A 17,973-nucleotide genomic window follows, 5' to 3' on the forward strand; every position below is an offset into this window, starting at 1 on the left:
GCATGTGGGATCTTCCCGGACCGGGGCACGAACCTGCGTCCCCTGCATCGGCAGGCGGATTCTCAACCACTGCGCCACCAGGGAAGCCCTGGGCCGGCTGTTTTTGTAAATAAAGTTTTATTGGCACCAGGGCCAGGATTAGGGTCTGGGGAGTGAGGCAGGGTCATGCCAAGGCAAAGTGGATCCTGTCTTTATCTAAAGGGTTGATATTGTGTCCATTGTGGACTCAGGGCATGAATTACTTTTGTTTGTAGAATATTGATCTTGATGACTGAGTTCTGGGTGCCAGGTCGGTGCCTCACTTGCCTGCCCCTGAGGTGGGGTTTGGGGGGGTGGGCAGAAGGGCCAGGCTGGGACAAGCAATGACATCCCTGGGGACTTCTCCACCCAGGACAGGCAGGGTGGGGGGCAGCTGGTGCCCAGGGACCCCGCTGCCTGCCTCAAGATGACCCCTGCTTGGAGCGGTTGGGGGCCCTTTGTGGGGGAGGACGGCAGATGCCAGCTGACATCTGCTCAGCACCCCAATGTGCATACCACCCCACTGAGCCCCAATGGACGGTCCTCCCTTGAGGCCTAGAAATGGGGACCGATTGCCTCAGCTCACCCTGAAAAGTGGCCCCTGTGTGTCAGCCCTGGCCGGCCACCCCACATCAGGGTCAAACCCTCTGCAGAGAGTAAAGCTGTTCTTTTATTCGAGAAATGTTTTTGGAGCGCTGCGGGAGCTGGGGCCGGGCTCTCTGCATCCCTGGCCTCGCCCTGAGCAAGGGCTCGGGATGCCAGATCCTCCCGAAGTTCTCATGACTTTGCATTTCTGAGAAAAATGCCTCAGTTTTTTGTGGCACGCAGCGTTACAGTCCCCAAAGATGTCCATCTCCAGAACCTGTGAATATGCTATGTCGCACGGTAGGGGGAAGTGAAGGTTGCTGATTAGATGAGGATGGGAATGACCTTGGATTCCCAGGGGTCCCAGGGTCATCACAGGGTCCTTATAAGAGGGAGGCGGGAGGGTCAGGGGCAGAGAGAGACGGGAGAGGCTGCGCTGCTGGCCGTGAGGATGCAAGGGGGACCCGCGAGCCAGGGAGGCGGCGCCTCTAGAAGCTGGAAAAGGCGGGAACCGATGCTGCCCTAGAGCCTCCGGAAGGACCAGCTGCCAATCCATTTTAGACTTCTGAGCCCCAGAGCTGTCAAATAATAAATCTCAGTTGTTGTAAGCCGCTAAGTTTTGTTACAGCAGCCATGGGAAGCTCAAACAGTTCCCTGCATAAAAGAGGACCATAATCCTCCAGTTTATAGATGAGCACACTGCACAGAGAGGGGCAGCGACTTCCCCCAGGCCACACAGCACTGAGGCCACAGACACCCCTCTGAGGGGCCCCACCTTGGGTTTCTAGCCACCAATGGGGTGGGTCCCCCTTCAGCTGCCCTTGGCCAGGGGAAACCCCAGGGGAAGAAGCTGCCAGCTCCAGAGGCACAGCAGGGAGGGAGTGGGTCTGCACCTCATTTCTCCTTTCCTCCCTGCCGCCGGCTCTGCCCCTGGACCAAGCTCAGGGCAAGAGTTCCCCTGGACAGCCCAGTGCCACTGGTCCCTCTCGGCACCCTGCTTCTCCCTAGCTGGGGACTTGACTTTCCCTTTGCCCACCTGTAAAATGGGGTCATAACAGGACCCGGCTCACAGGGGAGTAAATACAGGCAGCACAGGGAACAGCTCTGGGAACAGCACGGGCGCTCCTGAAGTGTGACCTCTAACCTTACCACACGGATCTTTCTCCACAAATGCCCTATGACTCAGGGTCAGCTTTGGTGCTGAAGCCAGGCATCTCCCTCAGGGACCCCCAGCAGCCCCTACTTTCTGCCCCCATGCTTCCCATGAGAATTTTAAAAAACCCTGAAGTTTGTTATTAAATTGGCTTCATTTTTATTGGATTCCAACCAAATACAGCAGGGTAGGGGTGGGGGGCAGGGGCCAGGGGTCTTGGTTGATGTTGGGACAGGGGGAGGGCAGAGGGGGCTGGGAGATCTCAATATGCTGACATTCTACAAGTCCTAACACTGCTGAGAACATACTCCCTCCTGTCTTGATGATGTTAAAGGCACTTGGATGTCGTTCTGAAGGGGCCCTCAGTGTTGTCGTGGCAACCAAGGTCAGGAGGATGCTAAGGGAACGAAACTAGTCCATTCTGTTCGACTCTGTGTAGGGCTGCTGGACACCCCATTCAGCCCTCACTCACTTCCTGCCGTGAATGGGGTTGGGTGGGGTCCCCACCCTGGTTGGCTGTGGTCAGCAGCCTGCCACACAGCCCCGTTGTCCCATGTGCACACTGTGGAAGCAGGATCAGGGCCTCCCGATGTTTCCAGCCCAGGGAGAATGGCCAGTGTCCCCTTCCACCTTCTGGCTGAATCCTTTGTGCAAAACTTCCAGGAGGGACAGCTTTCTCTCTGGCTCATCTCGGAAAGATCTTGAGGGACCCAGAATCCAAGTCAATCGTCAAGCTTGTCCACGGGCCTGGCCTCTACGTGTGTAGCAATAGGTTTGACCGTCAGACCCATTTTATAGACCTGAACACCAATGGTCCAGGTGGCCCTCGGCTGCCAACAAAGATTACACAGCTGCGAGGGCGCAGAGCTGGCTTTGAACCTTCTTACGAGGTCCTTGAGAACACTGTCTAGCCTCCCTTCTGGCCAGGGCCTGGCCACGCAAAATTTCCTGTGCCCCGTCCTCCAAGTGATGCCCTAACCATTGTCTGGCCGAGGTAGAGAGTCGGGGCAAGGACCAGGCTGGGCGAGGCAGGGTCATGTATGGTCCCTGTCTGTATCTGAATATTTCTGCAAAACCTCAGCTCCTGCTTGCATACCCCAGTGACTGGGAACTCACTACCTGTAGAGCAACAGGGCAGTGACCTTGGGGAAGCTCTTCTTTCACCTGAGCTACAGTCTTCCTGTGACCCTCTCTACTCTTCGGCCCAAGATCTGCCCCAACGTTGCAGAGACCAAGGTGCCTCCGTCACCTTCTCCCAACGACCCAGGTCCAGGTCTCCCTGTAGCCTGAACCTCTGTCCTGGCCTTTCTCCCCGTCGCTGCCCCTTCCATGCCCATAACAGGGATCCTGAGAACAGTCCACGCTCTGGTCTCCTTCCCGAGGTGAGCAACAGGCCACGGGGCTGGGAAGGGGTGGTGCAGACTCGGGATTGAAGGTCACTCCAACTGGCCTGCTGGAGAGGGACACCTGGAAGCCATGCTCTTGGGCCAGCGGCCAGGATGGCTGTCCCTCCTGGGTGGTGAGGGCAAGGAAGCAGGTGGCAGCTGTGAGGGATGGTGGCAGGAACCAGGGAAATGGCTTCTCCTAGCGGGCAGCCCACCCTGCTTGGCCAACAGGTCCTGGAGGGCGGGAGTCTGGGTGCAGAGGCATCTGGGTCAGCGGGTCAGGGACCATCCTGCGTGCTGGACCGCCTCAGGGTGAGCCTGACCTCCTCAGCGAGACCGTAGCGCAGCCCCTGAGATCTGCCCCAAGATGGCCAGCTGAGCGGGAGTTGGGTGTGAGCTGAACGTCTGGGTGTGAGCTGAGATGTGTCCCAAGTGTGAGCTGCCTGGCCCTGGTGTGCACTGGTCTCTCCCCAGAGCCCTTGGTGAGCTCTGGAGCTTGGGGCAGCTGCTCAGTGTCAGCTGGGTGTGACGTGTGTGTGTTCCACTCTGGGGCCGTGTGTCTGGTTGTATGCTCCGGGTGTGAGTGTGTGCTCTGATGTAGGGACGGGGGGGGGGGGGGGGGGGGGCGCGCGCGCCTGCGCTTGTGTGCGTGTGCGCATGCGTGTGCGTGTGCGCATGCGTGTGCGCGCGCGTGTCCGTGCACGTGTGAACAGTGAGGGCTTTCACATGCCCCTGGTGACCTCCGTGGGGTTCCAGGTGTAGCCCATCTCCACCAGGTGTGAGCTGTTTACGCTAAGGACCCTGGGCCTCTGAGCAGTCCCCGCCCCCTGCCCAGCGACCACACGAGGGCCAGGAAGACAGGGTGAAACTCTAAGAAAACGCTTGAGAAACTCTGCAAAAGATGCATTCTGATGAAAAAACAGTCCTGTGGTTGGGTCTCTACAAAAAAAGGGGAAGTTCTGCCGGGAGCCGGCTTGCGGCCGCCCCCCTACGGGAAATGCATAGGTGGTCGTCAGATGGGCCCGCCACGGGCTGGCATGGACTTGGGCGGAGACGGAGACGCGGCCTCCGGCGCAGGCGCAGCGGCGGGGGCCGCGGGAGGTGGGCCGGGGCCTCTCAGATCATCTTCATGTTGAACTTGCGGGCGCCCCCCTGGCCGGCAGCCGCGGCGGGCCCGTCCATCTTGCGGAAAGAGTACTCCACCGAGAAGTTGTTCTTGTGCTGCCCGCGGCCGCGGCTCCACACGAAGAGCAGCAGGAAGCAGAAGAGGACGACGCCCAGGAAGGTGATGCAGCCCATGGCGGTAGACACCAGGATGGTGGTGAGGTCCAGAGGGAAGCGCGCGGCCGCCTGCGTGTCGTTGCGGCCCTCACCCGGGGTCCGGTTGGCGGCCGGCTCGGGCTGCACGCTCAGCGTGGCGAAGTAGGTGTCGTTGCCGCCCGCGTTGCTGGCCACGCACGTGTAGGTGCCGCTGTCCCCTGGCCGCGCGTCCCGGATCTGGAGCGTGCCGCCCGGCAGCACGCGCGCCCGGCCGGCGCTGGCGTCGGTCACCGCGCGGTGGCGTGGCGTCACCCAGGCCACGGTGGGCGCCGGCTCGCCCTCGGCGCGGCACTGGAAGCGCACGTCGTCGCCCGCGGCCGCCGTGACATGCTGCAGCCGCCGCTCGCGGATCTTGGGCTTGCGGCACACGAAGTACTCGAAGAGCGCCGAGTCCGGCAGGTTGCGCAGCGCGTCGCCGCGGACCTCGGCTGGGGTGGCGCAGGCCGGCAGGCGGCCGTCGAAGTTGAGGGTCTTGCGGCGCTGCACGATCCAGAGCAGGCGACAGTCGCAGGCCAGCGGGTTGCCGTCCACGCGCAGCGTCTCCAGCGTGTTGACCGAGTGGAAGGTGCTCTCCTCCAGCGTGGACAGCAGGTTGTTAGAGAGGTTGAGCAGACGGATCTGCCGCAGCCCCAGGAAGGCCTGCGGCTCCACCACGGCCAGCAGGGCCCCGGCCAGGTGCAGCTCACGCAGGCGCACCAGGTCGCGGAAGGACCCTCGCGGCACCGTGCTGATGGGGTTGTGCGAGAGATTGAGGCAGGTGAGGTGGGCCTGGTGGCGCAGGGCGGCGGCCGGCACAGCGGTGATGTTGGTGTGCGTGACGGACAGGGAGGTCAGGTTGAGCCCCCGGAGGCTGCCGGCGGCCACCTCCTCCAGCAGCGGCCAGTTGTCGATCTCCAGGTGCAGCAGGCCCGGGAGCCGCTGGAAGTTCCGGTCCTCCAGGGCGGCGATGGCCAGGTGCCGCAGCCGCAGAGCGCCCAGGCCCCGCAGGTGGCCCAGCGACTCGCCCGACAGCGCCGTCAGGTTGCAGCGCTCCAGGGTCAGCTCCTCAAGCGCCAGCAGCCCCGCGAAGGCCCGGCGCGAGATGAACACCAGGTCGTTGTCGCCCATCTCCAGCCGGCGGAGGCTGTGCAGGTCCTGGAAGGTGTAGTCCAGGAGGATGACCAGCTTGTTCTCGCTCAGGTCGAGCAGCGTGAGGTTGTCCAGGTGCGTGAAGACGCCGGGAGGGATGAGCTTCAGCAGGTTGCCGCGCAGGCGCAGCACGCGCAGGCGCGGCAGGTTGGCGAAGGCGCCGGGCTCCACGTGCGCGATCACGTTCTCGCTCAGGTCCAGCTCCTCCAGCAGCGGCAGGGCGGCCAGGTCACCCGGGTTCAGGCAGCGGATGCGGTTGCGGCTGAGCTCTAACAGGCGCGTCTCGGCCGGGATGCCGTCGGGCACCGCGGTCAGCCGGCGCCGGGGACAGGCCACCGCGCGCATCTGCGCTGTACACTCGCAGCGGGCCGGGCAGCCCCCAGCGGGGGGCGGGGCCGCGGGCAGGAGCAGGAGCTGTAGGCTCAGGACACACAGCCAGCAGGTCATGGTGCGGAGCCTGGGCCTAGGGCCGCGCCACCATCCTCGTGGGCACCTGAGGGCGGGGGCAGCGTTAGCACCCGCATCCTGCCATCCCGCCACCCCGGCCCGGCCCATCCCATCCTGGTAGCTAGCTCAGGAAGCGATTATCCACCGTGGGACCCGGGATTCCCCGCTCTGGGGTGTCTACCCAAGGGCTGGGTAGGGAAGCAGTGTGGACGGATGATCTAGGTGATCAGGCTCCACGGAGGGGGTGACTTCAGACCAGGACAGGTGACATTTGAGCTGAGACCCTGTGCCGGGTTGAACTGTGTCCCCCCAAAAGAAACGTTCAAGTCCTAACCCTGGTACGTGGGAAGGGGGCCTCGTTTGGAAATAGGGTCTTTGCAGATGTGGTGAGTTGAGACGAGGTTATATTGGATTAGGGTGGCCCTGAATCCCATGACTGATGTCCTTATAATAAGAGGGAAGTTTGGACTCACATATAGATGCACATAGAGGGGAAAAGGCCTCTTGAAGATAGAGGCAGAGGTTGGAGGGATGCGTCTACAAGCCAAAGGATGACGGGGGCCCCCAGAAGTTGGGAGAGGCAGGAAGGACCCTCCCTTGGAGACTTCAGAGGGAGCATGGCCTGAGACCCCTGGATTTCAGACTTCTGGCCTCCAGAACTGGGAGAGCACAGATTTCTGTTGTTTTCAGCCACTCAGTCTGTGGTACTTTGTGTCTGGCAACAGGAAGCTAATACAGACCCAAAGAATGACCAGGAAAGGGCCCATGGGTGTTGCAGAAAGAGGGTTCCAGGCTGGGGGAAGAGCCAGTGCAAAGGCCCTGAGGCTGAAGGAGTGGCTGGCGAGGCTAGGAGTACAGTGACTGGGGGTGGGGAGTGGGAGACGCACTGGAGGGTTCAGGGAGGCTGGGGAGGCCCGGAGGGACAGATGCCAACACGCTTGGGCCTTTGCACCTGCGCCTTCCGAGTTGCTCCATCTCTCCCGGCAGCCAGCTGGCCCTCCATCCCCTGTCCCCACACTCTGCTGGGCTGCAGCCCAGATCCTGGGGCCAAGGTGGGTGGGGGTGGGGAGGGCATAGGCAGATGGCAGCCTGAGGGTGCTGCTCCATTGGCCAGGCAGCTATTTTCAGCATCTTAGCAGCTGAAGCCCCCAGGCATCCCCTGACTCCCCCTGACACATGCTTGCTGCCTGTTTCCTCACTGTTCCCACAGGCCTGGCTCAGCAAGGACCCAGGCTGTAGATTCTCATCTGCTAAACGGTGGTGAGGCCAGCTCCGGCCTTCCTGGGCCCTTTTGGGAATTTTAGGTGAGCATTAACACACACAGAGCCCCGAGTAACTTAATGCCAGAGATGAGCCATACGTCACTGGGGGGAGAGTTTGTGTTTTGCAGGTGTCATCAGTTTAAGATGAGGTCACACTGGAGCAGGGTGGGCCCTGATCCAATGACTGGTGTCCTTATAAAAGGGGAAATTTGGATGCAGACACTCAGGGCAGGTGGCCACGTGACAACAAAGGCAGACTGGAGTGATGCGTCTATAAGCCAAGGGACACCAAAGATTGCCAGTAACCACCAGAACCTGGAAAAAGCAGGGAAGGATCCACTCCTAGAATCTCTGGAGGAAGCCTAGCCCTGCTGACACCTTGATTTTGAATGTCTGGCCTCCAGAACAGAGAGAATAACTTTCTGTTGTTTTTAAGCCACCATGTTTGTGGTATTTCATTATGGCAGCTACAAGACCTAAAGGAAAATCCATGGATCCGTAAGAAAAACTCACACACGGGAGCAGAGTGAACAAGGAGGTTTGCTGCAGAGTCGTTTGGAACAGCAAAAAACTGGGACTAGGGCTTCCCTGGTGGTGCAGTGGTTGAGAATCCGCCTGCCGATGCAGGGGACACGGGTTCGTGCCCCGGTCCGGGAGGATCCCACGTGCCGCAGAGCGGCTGGGCCCGTGAGCCATGGCCGCTGAGCCTGCGCGTCCGGAGCCTGTGCTCCGCGGGGGGAGAGGCCACAGCAGTGAGAGGCCCGCGTACCACAAAAAACAAACAAACAAACAAACAAAAAACTGGGACTAACCTAGATATCCATCAATAGGGGATCAGGTAAATAAATTGTGGTCCGTGCCTGCTGTGGAACACAGGGAGACTTGTACCAATGAAGAAAGACAGTGGAGATGTAGTTATATGGGGGTGGGAATAAAAATCCCCAAACTAACCTAAGTGTCCATCAATAGGGGATTGGTTAACTAAACTGTGGTCTGCGCCTGCTGTGGAATCAAGGAGGTCTGTATGTGCTCAGCAGAAAAAGAAAGCTGAGATCTAGTTATATGGAGGAAAAATAGAACTAACCTAAGCACCCATCAATAGGGGATCAAAGAAGCCATAATCTATGGTTATTGTGCGATGCTGGGAGATTCAGATGTACCCACAAGGAAAGCTGGCTGAGGTGTAGTTCCACAGGAGGCCAGGGGGAATCAAGGTTGCCAAACAATCACAGACAGCACAATCTTATGCATGGCAAAATAAAATCAAACGCCAAACTCAGTTCTTGATTTGGGTGGGCACATAAACACAAGCGCAGGTGCCCCTGAAATGCCTGAGAATTCACACACCGTTCGGGACAGCACTGTGAGTGGTGGGAAGGGAGTTGCTGTAGTGGAGAGTGTGGTCACATCATGAGGCAACCGAGGCGCCCCTGGCCTCCAAGAGGTCACAGGGCTTAGCTCCCTGTCCCCAGCTGGGGAACCTAGCAGGGAGGCAGAGGGAGGGAGGGAGTGAGAGGCATCTGTATGTGTCCTTCCACTGCAGCTGTCCTTAATCCCGACCTGGGCATTGCAGGGAACATAATCCTTCCCTGAGGCAAACTCCTTTCCCAGGCTCTTTTCTAGGTCATTCTCTCCCGTGTCGTGCCCTGGACAGCATGTGGAGAGGCCGTGTCCCAGGAGGGGACACGACAGTCAGAACTGATGGTTCCCTGTTCAGCCATCTCTTTCTACGTTAAAGGGGCTCTGAGGTCACTCCCAGGTCGCCAGCCCAGCCCAGGCCGCTCCCTGTGGTCAAGGGGTAACTGTCTCCCAGCCGGGGATGGGGCATAGCTCATCAGCAGTCTGCTTTGGAGGAGCAAGGCCCTCCCTGGCTCTGCCCCAAGAAGGAAATGGCTGGTATTGTTCAGCCCCCCAAACAGACTCCTTGTGGGGGCAGAGCTGCCTGCGTTGTTCCTTCTGCAGGAGAGAATTTCACGCCCAGTCCCTGCTTGCCTCCCCCTCCTCCCTCTCTCCCCCTCGCTCTCTCTGCTCCAGCCCCACAGGCCTCCTCACTGTTTCTCCAACATGCCTGCTATGGTCCTGCCCCAGGGCCTTTGCACGGGCTGTGCAAGACCCAGACCACTGTCCCTTCATGGCTCTCTCCCTGACTTTATTTGGGTCTCGCCCCCAGTGTCACTTCCCTGGTGACCCTCTGCACTAAACTACCCCTCCCCTCCCCCCAGGCTCTCTTAAACGCACCTTAAATACCTGTTCAAAGCTGGTCTCTCTTCCTGGACTGGAAGCATCATCTTCATCAAAATGGCAAACTCTGCTATAGCCCCTGCTCTGGGCTAGCCCTGGGCTAAGCCTCCACCCGGATAGGCCCATTTAGTTGCCACAACAACCTCACAGGGGTGGGTCCCCACTGTCACGCCCACTTCACAGATGAAAACACTGAGGCTCAAAGCAACATGAGTCACCCGCTCAGGTTCACACCACATGTCAGAGGTGTCAGGGGACAGTCTCCGAGTGAGGTGGGGTGGTGCTACACCCTGTAACACTCGCTAATCTTTTTTTTTTTTTAAACAGAGGCAGGAGAGAGAGTCCTGGCAGTTCGTCCAGCTAGAATTAAAAATACGGCTCTGTTTTTGCTGGACCTGTTTTCATCGTCACCTGCGGAGATCCTGCAACACTGGTCTCCTCTCATTCGTTGATTCCGTTCATCAGTCAGTCAACAAGCATCTACTGTGCCAGGCGTTTTCCGCGTGCTGAGGACACACAGTGTGTGAGACAAAGGGGTCAGCTTTCTTGGAGCCCACAGATAGTAAAAGAGGTAAGTAAATACACCCTTTCCCACCTTAAGTGGCCATAATTGGAGAGAAATAAATCCAGGAAAAGGGTGAAGGGGGTGTTGAGGGGATTGCAATGATCTCATTTGCCAAGAAAGGGACATTCATACAAAGACTTAGGGAGGGAGAAAGGGAGCCTAGCCGGGGTGGGGGGGGGGTGCGGGCAGCAGAACTGGGCCGTTCAGCCAAGGAGGCCGGGGACGGGCGCTGCAGAGAGAGGAAGGTGGACTTTTTACAAACTTAAAAAAAATTTTTTAAGTCGGAAGGAATTTCTAAAAAAATAGTTGTCACAGAACAGTATCAGGAAGGAAGTACTTAAGTGAAGAGAGGCCAGCACGGCCAGAGCACAGCCACTGTGGTACAGTCACGGAAAGGCCGGCAGAGACCTCGGTTCTGACGCGCAGTGTGACCTCCAATGAAAAATGCGCCCTCTCTGAACCTCGCCGGTCAAAGGGAGCAAGTCCCGGGGCGCCCTCGGAGCACTCGCGCTGTAACTGCTCCCGGGATGAGAGGATAGCTAGTCCTTGGCGCCCAGCGGGGGCTGCTCCAGCTGTGACCCAGTTTGTGAACTGTAACCTCTCCCCCCAGCATGGGCCTGTCATCTCTGTGCGGGGTGGGTGGGCTTGCAGCTGGGCTGGAGCTTGTGATGCCTCCCCCTCCACCCCGGGGTTCTGACCCCTCCACTGTGGGAAGGTCTGGTCTGGGCGAGGGAACAGCGGGGACTAGACTTTGTCTCTAGCATCCCAGACGTTGGCTGCTCTGGGAAGCGCTGAGAGCTCGTGGGAGGGTGGTCTCGGTGGAGGGCTGGCTGCCCTGAGCAAGTGAGTCACCCTCTCTGGGCCTGTTTCCTCGCCTCGAGGCCTGGGCCTTGAGGTGGGGTTAGAAGGCCAGGATCCCAGGTCCCCATTAGGGTGGGGGTCTGGATTCCAGTCCTGCTTTTTTTTTTTTTTTTGCGGTACGCGGGCCTCTCACTGCTGTGGTCTCTCCCGTTGCGGAGCACAGGCTCCGGACGCGCAGGCGCAGCGGCCACGGCTCACGGGCCCAGCCGCTCCGGACGCGCAGGCGCAGCGGCCACGGCTCACGGGCCCAGCCGCTCCGGACGCGCAGGCGCAGCGGCCACGGCTCACGGGCCCAGCCGCTCCGGACGCGCAGGCGCAGCGGCCGTGGCTCAAGGGCCCAGCCGCTCCGGACGCGCAGGCGCAGCGGCCATGGCTCACGGGCCCAGCTGCTCCGCGGCACGTGGGATCCTCCCGGACCGGGGCACGAACCCGAGTCCCCCGCATCGGCAGGCGGACTCTCAACCACTGCGCCACCAGGGAAGCCCTCCAGTCCTGCTTTTGCTGCTAAGTTTTTAGGGCATCGGGTCCATTTCCTGAAAGGTGGTGAGAAGGCCAGCCAGCTGTGAATGGTGGTGGGAAGGGCAGGCGCGGGGTTGGAGGAACAGGGCCGGCAAAGGCCAGTCACTGGGGCGCGCTGGATGGTAAAATGAGGCCATGTGGACAGGGCCATGTTGATTCTACACCTTCTCTGCCCCTTCCCTCCTCCTTGAGGCAGGGGCCTTGGGGGAGGTGATACCCACAGGGCGGTCAAGGTCACCACCTGCCCTCCAGACACTCCTTTCCCCCCCAGGGACCTGCCACCCTGTCCACCCAGGACTAAATGCCATCTGTTCCCTGATGACTCCTGACCCTGTGTCTCTCCTGAGCTCCAGCCCTGGGGACCAGCCACATCCCTGACATCACCCGGAGGCCCCGCAGTGTCCCGAAGTCACCCATCCCCTGGCAGCTCCTCATTCACACCCCCGGCCAATCCATCACCAGGTGCTGTCAGCTCCACCTCCAAATATATCCCAGATCCACCTTGTTCTGCATCTCTGCCGCCGCCAGGCCACCACCAACCCACTCCAAACCCTCCTCCTGCCAGCATGGGCTCCAGCTCACCCCCCACCGTTCAACAGACACCCTGCCTTCTTCAGGACCCAGTGTCCCCACCTACAGAACGCACTGGGGTTGTGTGAGGTCCCTCAGCATCGCTGACTTCTGGGGCTGGATCATTCTCTGTGGGAGGCCATCCTGGGCACCGTGGGGTGAGAGCAGCACCCCTGACCCCCACCCCATCGACGCCCGGAGCCCCCGAGCTCTGACAACCACAGACGTTCCCAGACGTCGCCCGCGTCCCCTGGGGGGTGGGATTGCCTGGGTGAGACCCGCTGTCCTAGATGATGCTCACAGAGCAGGCATCCAGTGGCTGCCCCAGGAGACAGGCTGATTATCAGCCTGTGTTATAGATGGGGAGGCAGGGGCCCAGAGAGGGAAGGTGACTTGCCCAGGGTCACAGAGCAGGTGAGAAGCAGATGTAAGACTTGAATCCAGGACTCTACACCCTGTCTTCCCACGGTCCTCCCAGGGTCGGGGCGGCGGGAGCCCATCCTCGTGGGACCCCGACTTCTGCCATCTCTGCAGCCCCGGGAGCCTGCCCTGTGCCAGCCCGGCAGAACTGTGAGGTCCCGGGGCTGCCCTTGGCACAGCGAGGCTCCCCCCACCGCAACGCCATGGTCAGCAAGCATGCGGCTTGTGGCCAAGGCTGGAGGAGGCCCCGGGGGCCAGCCTGGCCCTTCCTGGGCTGCGGGGGGAGCCGTGTTGGGGCTGAGTCCCCACGTGACTGTCGATGTGGGAAGAGCTCCTCGCCACGTGGACTGAGTACTGCTCATGCTGACAGTGGTGCAGACCAGACCCCCTGAATACCCAGGGCCACCCCCACTCATTTTCCAGATGGGGGAGCCAGAGCTTCGGGGCTGGTGGCCAAGAACCTTCCCACCTCTTCTCCCCAGCGAGGGGCAAATCCCACCGGGGCAGGCAGGGCTGCCCTGGCCACACTCCAGGACTCCCTCTCTCCCTCTGAACCCCAGCGGGCCAAGCGTGGGTGCTGGGGGCTCAGCAGCACCGGGGCCTTCCTCGGGGCACTTTTCTCCCATTTCAAGTGTCCAGTGTTTTTTTTGTTTTTAGTACTTTCACATATATGTGCAGCCATCACCTCTGATTCCAGAACATTCCGTCACCCGCAGAAAAAGCCCTGGCCCCATGAGCACTCACCCCCTGCCCCAGCCCCTGACAGCTTACTCTCTGTGTCTGCGGCTCTGCCTGTTCTGGACGTTTCCCGTCCGTGCAATCACACCCTGTGTGGCCTTCTGCGTCTGGCTTCTCTCACTGAGCGTCATGTTGGGTGGGCAAACGGGCACGACATGCAAACACATCCATGAAGTAGATCGTTTGGGAAAAGCGGGGGTCTGTTATCTCATCCGATGCTTTGTCCAGCATGGCCGGGAAGGCCTCTCTGAGCTGAGTCATGAACGGCGGGCAGGATTGAGCAGGTGAAGCGCCGGGAGATGGTGTTCCACGTGGAGGGACCTGCCGGGGCAAAGGCCCTGGGGTGGGAATAGGCTGGTGCTCAGAGGACAGAAAGGGGGGTTGCAGCTGGAGGCTCGGGGTGCGTCTGAGTTTGGATCTGGGGGTGGTCGGGGCTGGCAAGGGTGGAACCACGGAGGGCTCTGAACCCACAGTGAGGTGTTGGGACCTGATTCGGAGAGTGCGGGGGAGTCATGGGGGGATTGGGGGCAGGAGCGGGACGTATCGGAGCTGGATGCATCCGGCTGTGTGTGTTCCGGCCCTGTCACCCCACATCATCTGAGGCTGGAAACTTGCGTCTCCTGCCTGGACAGCACTGTCCCAAGGGCGGGGAGCACGTTCGTCCTCTTTCTACACTCCCACCCCCACCCCCGTCACCAACGTGCGCACAGCAGGGCCCAAGAACATCCAACGAACGAAGCAGAGAATCAGCGAAAGCCCGCGCCAGGCTGAGCTCTTCGGGTCCCCATCGGAGCCCGCCCCCGACCGCCTTGGAAGAGACTTTTAAGGCCCTGAGCCTCAGCCTCCCCTCCTGCAAAAGGGACTCATGTGACTAGCAGCAGCCTCCCGGGCTGACGGAGTGGCAGGTGGGAAGTCAGAGAGAAGATACTTTATGACCTGGGCGCCTTCAGCAAAGTCTCCGCTGGGTGCTGGCTGGGGTCCCGCTCTCGGCCAAGTCCTCACCTCATCTGTTCCTTTATTCATTCACCCAACAAGCACTGAATGTGGGCACCTTCTGTGTGCCAGGCGCTGCTCTTTGAGGGAAACAGCTTTGCACAATACGGATGGAATCCCTGCCACTCATCCACAGGTGACAAACAGAGAGGAGTAAAACAGAAGCCACGTGTGGACAGGGCTACGGAGAGAGAGCACGGGGAAGGTGGGGGTCTGTGGTCGCCCCCATCCAAAGATGCCCGCGCACGACCTGATCCCTGGAACCTGCGAGTGTTACTTTATGTGGCAAAGGGGGATGAAATTAAGGATGCCGAACAGTTCACCCTGAGACGGGGGGTGACCCTGGATTCCCCGGGGAGCCCACTGGAGGGTCAGAGGCAGAGAGGGACGGGAGAGGCCGCGCTGCCGGCCGTGAGGATGCAGGAGGGGCCGCGAGCCAGGGATGCGGCGCCTCTAGAAGCTGGGAAAGGCGGGAACCGATGTTCCCCTGGAGCCTCCGGAAGGACCCGCCCTGCCCACGCCCGGATTAAGCCCCGTGAGACCCCGGTCGGACTCCTGACCCCCAGGACTGTCAGAGAAAAATGTGTGTGGTTTCAGCACTAGGTTTTGTGGTGATCTGTGGCAGCAACCTCAGGAGACTCACGCAGGGTCTTTGCAGATTTGAAGAGGAGGTGGGTGGAGGCCTCCGCAGGGCTGTGCGCCTGCTCTGCGGGCTGGAAGGTGGAGGGGGCCGAGCTCCCCGCAGGGTCTGCCATCAGCCTCAGCTGCAGTGAAGGGACCGACCCCGGGGGAGGAGCCCGAAATCTGTCCGTCCAGCCGGGACCTAGGCAATGGAGACCCCCTCCTCCCCTTCGCCCCAAGCTGTCCTTTACCCAGATTTACCGGGAAGTTCTTAAGCCGAGGGGGCTGGGGTTGCCGGGGCCCCTCCCCTGGACCAGAGGAAGCCCAGCCCCAGGGGCCCTGGCCAGGTAGCTAGCTCCCTCCTTCCCTCCAGGCCAGGGCCCCTCCCCCTCCCATCCCTTTATCTTGAGCCAGCTTTTGCCCCCGACAGGCCACATGGGACTCACCTCCGCCCCCGCCCCCCTCCCCTCGCTCTCAGGCTGGGGGATGCTGAACACTCCCTTGAGCGAGGCTGAGCCCGGCCCCTCCTGCAGGCAGCACCTGAACCCACCAGGAGGGCGGGGGCGGGGGGACTAGATGGTTGCAGCCAGCTCCAGACTCTGTCCCCGGGGCTGGCAGGTCCTCAAAGCGTTCCCTATTCAAGCGACTAGACCGACTTGGGAGGTGGGGCCCAGGCACAAGCAGCAGCGCCCGGCCCTCTGAGGCCTGCTTTTGGGGACGCACTGCCGACCCCTCAGGATCGGTGCATTCTTCGTCCTAGATCCGGGGCCCTCCTGGGACTTTGATCCATGACAATTCATTAAGCCCTAATTAGCCGCCAGCTGCCGTTAGTTAGTCCCTGTTAACCCTTCGGGGGGCTGGGGGCCTCCCGACCCACTTTCCTTGCCCGCCTGTGCAGGGGGGGCTGTGGACCGCCCTCTGCAGGTGAGGCCTCTAGATCTGGAACCACGTTTTGAATGCCCACTGTACAGCACGGCCGCTCAGCCACCAGCCCAGCCGAGCCCCGAGGGGGGGAGAAAAACGAAACCCACTTGGAGAAAGGGAGACTGAGGGTCAGAGTGGTCCCCAGCTCGCCTGGCAGCACTCAGCTTGAGAGTCAACCTTTGAAGCCGGGTCTGATGCCAGCTCCCTTCCACTGAATCCCAGAGCCCTACTGGAGGGTGGATGGACGGCCCTCTTAAGAGGCCCAGGATTGACGTGGGGTGGTGGGCGGCTCGCCCGGGCCCACCCAGGACAAGCGTTGCTTGGAGAGTTCTCCAAGAGGCTCCCTACCTGGTGACTAGGTGGTGACTCAGGGGAGCCCAAGAATGACAGCATCGTGGGAAGAGAAATCAAGTTGATGCCTAAGATCTGCTTCGTAATTCCCACTCAGCAAGGCACCTTCGGATCCCAGGCATCGTGCGGGGGTGGCTAGGAGCGCGCACCTCCATTCTACAGATGAGCCCACTGAGGCTGAGCAGGTGCCAGGCAGAGCTGCTGGGGTACCAGTGAGGAGGATCACGGCTGCCCCACAGTCACAGAGCATCCATCTCATGGCAGCCCCATGCCGGGGGTGCAATGCACCTCCATTTATTACATCCCGTGGTGACGTCCGTCTCAAAACCGGAGCTCAGAGAGGGGCTGTCCTTTGCCAGAAGTCACCAGCTGGGACGGGGAACAGAGAAGCAGGCCGAGGACAGCTGGCTTTAGCCCTACTGAGCCCTCGTCCCATGGTTGGGCGTCCCCTTCCCATCTCCCCATGCCATCCAGGTAGAGCAGAGGAGCTGCATCTGTGGGGGAAGCCTATGGGGTGGGCCCACGGGGTCTTCCAGCTCAGATCCTGTCTCAGATGGCTGCCACTCCAGCTCCGTGGGGAAGGGAGCAAGGCAGTATGCCCGCAGCCCGATGGCCCCAGACCTCTCCCCGCTTGCCTGCACCTGGTTTCCACCAGTCTCATCCACAGAGACCCTGTGTCCTCCACCTCTGGGCGCTCACATGCCATAGCCTTCCCAGCCTCCACACCTCCTCCAGGGAGCCCTCCTGGGTTGCTCCAGGTTTCAGAGCCCTGCTGTCCCTGAAAGTTCCCCCATCGAGCCCCAGATGGTTCCTCTGCTGCTGCCATACTGCAGCAGACACCCCCTCCCCATGCCCCCACCACCAGCAACCATCTCTGTACAAACATGGATTCTTCAGGCACTGCTTGTTAAAAATGCAGTTTCTGGGGCACAAACCCCAGCAGTTCTGATTCCTCAGAACTGGGGGGCCGGGGCGCCTGTGTTGTCAGTGCCTGGGGTACATGTTGAAAAACATCAGTCATAAGGAGGTCTCAAAAATAAGGACCGGGTCCTTTCCTGCACCCAGATCAAGCCAGGCATAAGGTGCGGTCCCCCACCCCACCCCAACTTGTTGAATAGGGCTCAGTGGCCTCCCAGGCCTGGCCCCAGAGGCCCTGGTGGGCACCCATGCCCAACCTCACGGGATGGAGAGAAGCTCCCCCGACCCCATCCTTGCTGCTGCTTGGACACAGGCCCTCAGTGCAGGGGGCTCGGCCCTGTGCTCCCAAATCCCTCCCACCCGGCTGAGCTGTCCCCAGCCCCAGGGATGCAGCAGGTCCTGGTGTGGACCCCAAACACTTCCTTCTCCTTCCTGGCAGCTGGGCACCCCCTAGGCTGGACCAGACCCCGCTGGACGGGAGGGCAGGAAGGCTTGGGGGTGACGCTACCATCCCGACCGTCGTCCACCCCCAGACCTAGCCAGTCCCCCTTCCTTCCCCTCATGGAAGGGGGCGCATCCCCCAAGGCGTACCCATTGCCCCAGAGAGAAGCCCACCTGCCTCCCTGCTTCTCGGCGCCTCAGGGGAGGAACAGGGGGACCCCAGCATGGGGAGTGGCCCCCCAAAGTTTCCAGGGGGAGCGCTGGGGGCCTGGCGAGGAGCAATGAGCCCGGGAGGGGCGCTCAGTGAGAGTGGTCCCCGGGCTCGGGGAGGGGGGGCTGCGGAGCGCAGGCGCAACGGGGTCTCGGGGTCCGGCGCGGCCACTCACCTGGGCGGCTCCGCCGCGGACAGGGCGCGGGCTGCGGCGCGGGGGCCGCCCGGAGCCGACAAGAGCAGCCGCCACCTCCCGGTCCACCGTGCGCGCCGCCGCCGGCGCGTGCCCGCCGCCGCCCTCC

At 61.1% G+C, this 17,973-nt stretch overlaps 1 protein-coding gene across 2 annotated transcripts; it reads right to left on the reverse strand.

Moving 5' to 3' along the window:
• Nucleotides 1-1,891: 1,891 nt before the first annotated feature.
• LINGO3 (leucine rich repeat and Ig domain containing 3) lies at nucleotides 1,892-17,927 on the reverse strand. 2 transcript variants are annotated; one of them, XM_067033191.1, is made up of 2 exons: nucleotides 17,847-17,927; nucleotides 1,892-6,082 (listed from the first exon to the last, which is right to left on the reverse strand). In XM_067033191.1, the coding sequence occupies exon 2, from the start codon at nucleotides 6,034-6,036 to the stop codon at nucleotides 4,258-4,260; it is 1,779 nt and encodes a 592-aa protein (XP_066889292.1). In that variant the 5' UTR covers nucleotides 6,037-6,082; nucleotides 17,847-17,927; the 3' UTR covers nucleotides 1,892-4,257. The 2 variants fall into 2 exon arrangements, with proteins under 2 accessions (XP_066889292.1, XP_066889293.1); XM_067033192.1 differs by lacking the exon at nucleotides 17,847-17,927 and adding an exon at nucleotides 16,099-16,233.
• Nucleotides 17,928-17,973: the final 46 nt, after the last annotated feature.

Source organism: Kogia breviceps, chromosome 4, assembly GCF_026419965.1.
Source record: "Kogia breviceps isolate mKogBre1 chromosome 4, mKogBre1 haplotype 1, whole genome shotgun sequence".
Lineage (NCBI taxonomy): Eukaryota > Metazoa > Chordata > Mammalia > Artiodactyla > Physeteridae > Kogia > Kogia breviceps.

Bases quoted from the DNA above. Each gene is read 5' to 3' on its own strand.
- LINGO3 (XM_067033191.1), bottom strand. From the start codon at position 6,036: ATGACCTGCTGGCTGTGTGTCCTGAGCCTACAGCTCCTGCTCCTGCCC.